General features: G+C 44.4%; 1 protein-coding gene across 2 annotated transcripts in view; it reads left to right on the top strand.

Annotated features, from left to right (window-relative positions):
- Nucleotides 1–9,120, top strand: part of MID1 (midline 1) — a 158,948-nt gene that overhangs the window by 51,112 nt on the left and 98,716 nt on the right. Inside the window, exon 2 of one of the 2 annotated variants that reach the window (XM_006104183.3) lies at nucleotides 402–1,003. In XM_006104183.3, coding sequence (XP_006104245.1) covers nucleotides 458–1,003 — 546 coding nt within the window. In that variant the 5' untranslated portion in view covers nucleotides 402–457. Of the gene's footprint in view, nucleotides 1–401; nucleotides 1,118–9,120 lie in introns of both variants that reach the window. The other variant, XM_006104181.3, reaches the window with a different exon arrangement.

Genomic DNA, 9,120 nt, shown 5'->3' with positions numbered 1-9,120 from the left:
TCTACAGGGACGCGCATTAAAATATATTACACATCTTATTTGGTTCTGTTTTTCGCCAGGATCCTCCCGGAACTCCCTTTCCCTGTTCCGGATGGGAGAGCCGCCCATATCACATAGAAACAGATTTCCGGAGGATGAGGCCCAGAAATCAGGATTTTAAACAGATTCCCAGGTGATTCTAATGTGCAGCCAAGGCTGAGAACCACTGTGTTAGCTGGTATGCTGGCTTTGGGTTTGTCCCTTTCCTATTTCTCCAGCGAACAGAAAGAGTTATTTAGAAGGTACACAGCTTTACCCGTCCAGGAACTGTTTGGCATTATGATGAGGTGCATTCAAAGCTGACAGTCCCCCGCCACGGCTGACCCCCTCGCGCCTAATCAGACCTTCCGTTCTGTTTGCAGAGAGCTGATCAGCTTCCGTGGAATTTGCTGATGCCCCAGGAGAGCTTCGCCTGAAGATGGAAACACTGGAGTCGGAGCTGACCTGCCCTATCTGTCTGGAGCTCTTCGAGGACCCCCTCCTGCTGCCCTGCGCCCACAGCCTCTGCTTCAACTGCGCCCACCGGATCCTGGTGTCCCACTGCGCCACCAACGAGTCCGTGGAGTCCATCACCGCCTTCCAGTGCCCCACGTGCCGGCATGTCATCACGCTCAGCCAGCGAGGTCTAGACGGGCTGAAGCGGAACGTCACCCTGCAGAACATCATCGACAGGTTCCAGAAAGCCTCGGTGAGCGGGCCCAACTCCCCCAGCGAGACCCGCCGGGAGCGGGCCTTCGACGCCAACGCCATGACCTCCGCCGAGAAGGTCCTCTGTCAGTTCTGTGACCAGGAGCCTGCCCAGGATGCCGTGAAGACCTGTGTCACTTGCGAGGTGTCCTACTGTGATGAGTGCCTGAAAGCCACTCACCCAAACAAGAAGCCCTTCACAGGCCACCGTCTGATTGAGCCAATTCCGGACTCGCACATCCGGGGGCTGATGTGCCTGGAGCACGAGGATGAGAAGGTGAATATGTACTGTGTGACCGATGACCAGTTAATCTGTGCCTTGTGTAAACTGGTTGGGCGGCACCGAGATCATCAGGTGGCAGCTTTGAGTGAGCGCTATGACAAATTGAAGGTTAGTCCGACCCGCCTTAAGCCAACCCCTTTCTGCCAGCAAATGTCCTAGAAATAAAAAGTGTATTCACTGCGAGCTCCGTGGCAGGTGACGGCTTTCTCTTCACCTCTGTGATCTGACTTGTTTTCGCATGCTTTTTGGCAGCCTCCATGTTACACAATCAGGGCATCTTGTAAAAGGTGACTGCTGCTTGTCATGTTAGCGTTGTCAAGGTGAGGGTGAATTCGAAAAATCTGGATCGTTTTCAATCCTTGCAGTTGAGAGAGACAGACAGACAGAGAGACGGAGGGAGAGGGAGCCAGAGAAAGATTTGAGCGAGATCAAGAAGGAATGGCAGATAAAATCTGGCTTCGGGCACTTTGGGGGCATTTCTTTTCCTCAGTCATCAGGGAAAACTAATTTCACTCGCATTGTACCTGGATCTAGTTACCACACAAACAAAAGACTAGAAGGAGGAATGCCTGCAGCCAAGGTGGGATTTGAGGGGACATGTGACCTTCTGTTCCCGGGGGAAATGCTAGCCAGCTTATTGGGGAACAGAGCGCTCTGACCATCTCGGGTTTCACGAAAGAATTCCTTTTCGTGCAGGCTTTTTATTCGGGGAGGTTACAGGCAAGACTGTTTGAACTTCACTTTGAACATGAAATTATTAACTTAACTGCAGCTCGGGGAATGATAATTAATAGGACTATACGTCAAATTTAAAAAAAATCTCTCTCTCTAAATATGGAGAGAATGCACCAGGGAGGGAAGAAGCCAGGTCTCCAGATGTCTGTTCAACTTCAGACGACGGGTGGGTCTAATTATTGCAACCTCGGCCGAGAGAGTGTGCTCGGATAGTGAGATACTGTGTTCACCAGCTAATTTGAGTTCACAAGACGTCAATTAAAAGGAAAGGAAGCATCAATTAAGAGCTTTAAGTAAATATATATTGAAGTCCTTCCTCTCGGGAAAAACACACACGGTTCTGTTGAGCAAACAAAAAATGAATCACGTGATCATAAGAGCTTTACCCCTCAGCGCACATCGTCACCTTTCCCAAATGGTTCCTATCACTTCTCAGCGCCCGTGGATGCTTGCGTGGCCCGGGACCTCACAGTTTATTTTGTGAAGCTAGCATTAACGGACCACATCTGTGATTTGGTTTGGTTATTTCTTGTTGTGATGAGGGAAGCTGATAGGCTGAAATGAATCCCCGCGCCAAATGTCACTTGGGGAACGATAGCATCACCTGGGCAGCGTGCCTCACTTAAAGTGTCCAATGACGACTGGTGCAAATCCATCTTTAAACATGGAGGGGAAGTTAAGCCCAAGGATTTAGTGATACAGACAAGGGAAGACAGATATGACTGGGTTTCTAGTGCGGTGCAGGGCAGCAGCCAGAAACATGACAAAGGTTAATAACAGCAAAGGCGATGCATGTGTGAATTGTGCCTCTAAAGCAAATTCTTCAGAAATGGATATGGCTGTCAGATTTGAGAAACCAAGATGATCTCCCCCAACCCCCTATTTGATTGGGGACAAAATGTTTAGGATGATAAAAAAATGTCCCTTGGGTTGGATCAACACTGCCTTTTAATGATCATTTGTTAAAATGCCATGATGATGTTCGCTAGTGGACAACTCCAGATTTTGTTTTTATATTTTATTGACTTTTTACAGAGAGGAAGGGAGAGGGATAGAGAGTTAGAAACATCGATCAGCTGCCTCCTGCACACTCCCTATTGGGGATGTGCCCGCAACCAAGGTACGTGCCCTTGACCGGAATCGAACCTGGGACCCTTGAGTCCGCAGGCTGATGCTCTATCCACTGAGCCAAACCGGTTAGGGCAACAACTCCAGATTTGATATTTTAACCTGGAAGTCAGGTTTTCCTCTTGTAAGCTGTCACAGGGAAGTTATTGATTATGTATATGACATCTTCAAATTTATGAGGCGATACTGTCATGCTCTATCCCTTTATGTGATGAAAATGAAACTCTTCAATTATGAGCCCCGCGCACTCGTCTAATCAAGCTGGTGGGTTAACGGTTGTTGATACTGTCACCCGGAGGGCCTGCCAATTAACGATGTAGTATATATTACCTTCTAATTACAGAAATATATGCATATAAACAGCACCCAGTGCACCAACACACATTTACAGCTGCTCAACAAAATATACTTATGAACATTTATTTACAGCCATTTCACAAAATAAGCTTATAAGCATTTATTTATTTTTTTTTAATTTCTTTATTGGTTAAGGTTAAGCTTATAAGCATTTAAACAAATAACATGCTAGCATAGCATGTTTGTTCTAAAACATGCCACTTATGTTAGAATAGAAGAATCCTAAGCGTATATGGCATTTGGGTGTCTATGGTATTTTAGTTATCACATATTTATGAACATAAGTACTTCCTTGCTTTTTAAAAACCTCAGTACAATATAAACATTGATTTTAAAAAAATCTTTATTATTGAAAGTAACAGCATCCAAAAAAAAGACCAAAACCAAGGAAGTGTATTTTTGTTCATTATTACTTTGGTCTGGAAAAGTAAATGCATCTGTAAGTGTTGTTTTCTGAGACTTGAGCATCTCATACAGAAATGGGTTTGTGATGATGCGAAGACACAAATAGAGTGTGGAGAAAGCCCTGGCTGGGTGGCTCAGTTGGTGGAGCATCATCCCACACGCCAAAAGATTACAAGTTTGATTCCTGGTGAGTTCACATACCTAGGTTTCGGGTTCCATCCACATAGTCGGGGTGTGTCTGGGGGGAAACGGATCGATATTTCTCTCACATTGATGTTTCCGTCCTCTTCCTTCCTCTCTCTTTAAAAAATTAATTTAAAAAAGTCCTCTGGTGAGGATTAAAAACAAAGAGAAAGTATAGAGAAATTAAGAGGATGCTTTCATTGATAAGATGATAGATCTGCTTTACTGATTTCAGATATATAAGGACTTAGGTGTCCCCTGCTGGAAATGGTTTTTGTCCTTCTGTTAATAAAAGTCCATTATTTGAAGAGGGGAATTCTGCTATGATTGTGAAGAATGATCATTTCTTGTAACAGCACTAAATTTTTGGGGACTTTTTACTCCTATTAGGTCTCAGTATACATGCATTTATATACGGAATTGGCATACATTTTTACAATTTTTTTCTAGGCGTAAAAGAAAAAAAAACCCATAAAAATTCCAACATATAGAATTCATGCAAATAAAATCTTTCACATCATCTGAAATAGCATCATGTCAGTAATCTAATGCTTTCAGAGGCTGTGCACTGGAAAGCACTCATAAAGGATTGAAGCAAAGAGAAAGTTAACCCAGCATTTCCTGAGCTGTATTCTAAGATTAAAAGGAGGAAAGTCTCCCTGCCAAATGAAAAAGCCTCTAAAATGGAGCATCTCATAAGGTGGACCTTTCCCCGTCATTTTAATTGCATTTTGAGAAGGCTGTCAGTCCCGCAAACTTGGATTAAGAGTTTGGTTTGTGAACCACATAACATATAAGAGAATTTAATAGAGTGCATTCCAGAGATTTTAAGGAATGACAATGCAGTCATTCTTTTTCTTCTGTTCCAACAGACAGTGTTGGAGCTCTTGTTGCTTTTCTCCGGTTACACCTATAAAAATACACAAACTGAGAAAGGTTGACCTTTCCTTGCCCTTCAATTTCAGCATAGCCCCACTTCAAGGTCGATGACGCTGAAGTTCCAAATGATGGCCTTGCTATTCTGACTCGAAAAGTTGGCTGCGGGAGTGTGTTTGTACAATGCTTGCTTCAATGGATCATCCCATTGGAATGTCGTCATCGTTTGATAGCGGTTCCTCAGAATGCTATAACTCATTGCTTCTTTGAAAATAGCAGCAGGTATAGTGCAGGTTCCAGTGAAAGGTGTGTGCGTGGTGCAGGGAGTGGCCGGAAGCCAGGGATGCTGCTACCTCTTACAATGTGCAGGTCGGATCTCCACCACATAGAATTATCTGGCCCCAAATATCAATAGGGCCCAGGCTGAGGAATTCTCGTCTGTGAGAAGAATTCAGTGTTTATCGGTGTATTAATTAGCCAGGGCTGCAATAACAAGGACCACAAACTAGGTGGCCTAGATGACAGAAATGTATTGTCTCGCAGTTCTGTAGGCCAGAAGTCCGAAAATCAAGGTGTCAGCAGGGTTGATTCCTTCTGAGGACTGTAAGGAGGGATGTGTTCCAGACTTTTCTCCATCGGTTATAGTGGCTGTCATCTCCCTGTGTCTCATCACCTGGCATTCTCCCTGTGTGCTTGTCTTTGTGTCTAAATTTCCCCTTTTTATAAGGACACCAGTCATATTGGATTAAGGGCCTACTCTACTGTAGTATGACCTCCTGATAACTAAGTATATCTGCAATGAACCTATTCCTAAATAAGGTCCCATTCTGAAGTATTAGGGGTTAGGACTTCAACAAGTGAATTTCGGGGGAGCCACAATTTAACCTACAACAGTCACTCCAGTGCGCACCCAGTTATCTAGTCAAATGAACACATGTTATGTCTCTTTCAAGGATTTAATCACCTCAAGTGAGGCAGAGACCTTTGGCTCACAATCTCATCACTCACCTAAGACTGAACACAGGGTCTTGTAGATAATTCTCAATAAATATTTGTCAGCTGCTTCATTAATCATCAGCTGTTAACCCTACATGGAAGTTTAAATTAAATTCATAATGACATTGCAGATATTCATTCAGATATTTGACAAAGCATCTGTAAGATGATTTCTAAATAAGAGCGGAGCCAGACATTATATTTTATCCAATTGGATGTGAACCATTATTTTGGTCTGTGTTGCATTTTGTTGGCTTACATTTAATGGTGTGAATTTGGATAAAGCTATCTCAAATAACTGTAGAATTCACATTTGTTTCATGCTGATATATGATGGACACTTGATAGCCCCATTATACATATTGTTTCATTTATCCTCCCAACAACCATATCTGGCATATAGGTTTTTTTGAGATCATGAAAATATATATATATGCCTAAGCGACTGTCCGACTGTTCCACCATTTGCCCGGTAGCTATGACACGCAATGACCACCAGGGGGCAGACACTCTGACCAGTAGAGGAGGGAGCCTAATTCTTTGTGGAATCATCTGTGGGTTAGGTTGCTGCTGGGGCACTGTTGGCCCCGAACCTGCTTCACCCACACCCCAGACCCAGAGAGGAGGGAGGAGGGGAGGAGGGAGCTGGTGGGCATCCAGGTCCTGGGGGCTGGGCCTGTAGGAGGGGTCTCGCAATCCGGGACTCCTTGGGGGATGTCGGAGAGCCAGTTTCAGCCCAATCCCCATAGGCCAGGCCGAGGGACCCCACCAGTGCACGAATCCATGCACCGGGCCTCTAGTATGCTTAATAAGTGAAGGCAATAGAAGCAGACACAGTTCCCCTCCTTCATGGAGCTTATCGTCTAGTACAGAATTGCAGTAGGTAAATATTTTCCCTGTTGGTGGTGGAGGTAGGCACACCATACCCTAAGCAAGGACACCAACTCCAGACCTGACAGATGGAGAAGGCTTCCCAGAAAAGGGACCATTACACCTACCACTCCCAAGCCTTTTATTAAGAAACAATGTCGAATTACTAGCTATCCATACATTCTCTGGTATTAGTCATTCTTTTTCACTTTTATCACATATTACATTCCTTCATGTAATCCTATTTTTTTTTCAAACTAGTTCCAGGCTAGATATTAATCTAAAATGTAGATAGGCATACCTTAGTATGTTTCGTCACATGATGCCATTGGAATGTGTAAATAACTTCGTCATAGGTCTCCTTAAAGTGTTTGCTTTATATGGGGTCGCACCAATTCCACTGGCCCCTTCACAGTGCGGTTCTGCTTGTGCTCATTTCACAGGAACAATTCTTTCATCTGCACTATATGTTTTTTAAAGTTCCCATGTGATGAAAATATTGTTTCCAGCCCGGCCAGATGGTTGGGCATCGACCTATGAAGGAAGTCATGGTTTGATTCCAGGTCAGGGCACATGCCCAGGTTGCGGGCTCGATCCCCAGTAGGGGGCGTACAGGAGGCAGCCGATCCATGATTCTCATGATTGATGTTTCTATCTCTCCCTCTCCCTTCCTCTCTGAAAACAATAAAAATATATTTTTTAAAAAGGAAAGAAAATGTTTCCAAATATTTGTAAAATATGTTAAACCTATATTTTAAGTTTCTTACTTTGGTACAAAATTATTTATGATATACAGAGTCAAAGAAAACATCTCCAGGGATATGTTTTTGACAGGAAGCTCAAGACCACATCCTTCCTCTCTCCTTCTCACCTGTCTTTTCCCTCTCGTGAGCCCTCTCTCCCCTCCTTCACCAGAGGAGAGGAATGTATTATTGTCTGATGATTTATTATTATTGGAATCATTTTTGATAAGCTCAGAGAGTTCTGAAAAAGTGCACAGACAAGTACAGAAGGTACCTTTTAGTCATGTGGATGTGGAAACAAATGTCATTCTCGGGCATGTCGCTTACAGTTCCTGTGCTGCGTTTTACTCATCTGTAAAACATGGCCAATAGCGTACTCACTTGCATAGAAACTTGGGAGAACAAAATAAAATATTTCATGTGAACCCTCAGTAGTGGGCCCGTCACAGAGGAAGCCTGCAGTATGCGTTCGAACATTACCATATATGTCAGCAACCAGGGGGTCCGGTGTGATGGTTAAGGTGTGGACTTTGGAGGGAGACCACCTGCCAATTATTCTTTAACCGCTGCGTGTATCATTTGAGTGTGAGATGAGGGTTCGTGTTGTTGCTTTCATGTGTTTTGTAGTTTTGTTTCCAAAGCACCTGGCAAAGGGCAGAGGCACAACAAGGAATAAACACTTGTTGACGGACATGCAGAATTGATGGGTTGGGAGTGTTTCGGGATTCAGAGGAAGAGAAGATGATTCTGGTTTTGAGTCGACAAGAAACCTTGCTTCAGGGTGGTGGGGTTTAGCTGCCCTGACAGATCGGTGGATTATGCATCAAAGGAGAGTGAGGCATTCTTTAGGAGTAAGGCCAGCAGAGACCTGTTGGCAGGAATCTGCAAGACTGTTTGGGGATTCTAGACAATGCTGGCTAGAGCACAGGGTGCTGATGGAGGGGCCCGGAGAGAGAACGTTAGAAGAGTCATGTCAGGAGACGATTTTGCAAGTCTTTGAATGCCAGGTTAAGGGTTTGGGGCATTTGTCCTCTTCTCTAATAGGGTGGCCCTGAAATAACTCTGTTTTTGAGAGAGGCTAATGTCTATCAGTATATTCTGAAGGTCAGATGAAGATAGAAGAAAGATTAGGATTACTGCACACACAGAAGAAGTAGGATGGGGAAAAGACATTCACACTACTCTAGATTGTGTGTTCTCTTTTTTAATTGGCAAAGTGAAGTAGTGTCATAGGTCAAAACCCACCCCACTGTCAGCAGAAACATGCAAGGGTGTGCGATTCAATGTCTTGCCCATGAAGACGAAGAAGAAATAGGAGGTGTCATTGCTGGTTGGCCCCAGGCATACATGCAATTCTGCCCCTGCTTCCCTAGGGCAGTGACACACTGGGGACGGAGTGTGCTGTTTTTTCTGGCTTTTTGATTCACTATGAGGAGGATGCTGTTCCACCCTCCGAATGCCTACTACAAACCTAAGCAACATTTCGAGCCAGAAACAACCTTGGAGCTCATGTTGTTTCATCCCTGCTGTGCAGATGAGGACACTGAGGCTGAGAGCGGTGAAAAGGGCTTCCCCAAATCAATAGTGAGATGACTGGGAACGAGGACTAGAACACAGTTCCTCTGCTGCCCGGTTGGTGCTGTGTCTCTTTGGCTACTTCCTATCGCAGCCAACTGTGCCAGCTCGGACACCATTGCCTTTGAGCGATCCAGTCATTTCTGATGCTTCTTTTGAGGTTTTGAGACTAAATCCAGTGATTTCATGTGATTTTAAACACACACCCGGCTTGGCTCTAGGCCACCATCGTGGCTATAGGAT

Source organism: Myotis lucifugus, unplaced genomic scaffold (genome assembly GCF_000147115.1).
Source record: "Myotis lucifugus unplaced genomic scaffold, Myoluc2.0 scaffold_551, whole genome shotgun sequence".
Lineage (NCBI taxonomy): Eukaryota > Metazoa > Chordata > Mammalia > Chiroptera > Vespertilionidae > Myotis > Myotis lucifugus.
Note: the sequence above shows the minus strand (reverse complement) of the source record. Positions and strands in the feature narration are given on the sequence as shown.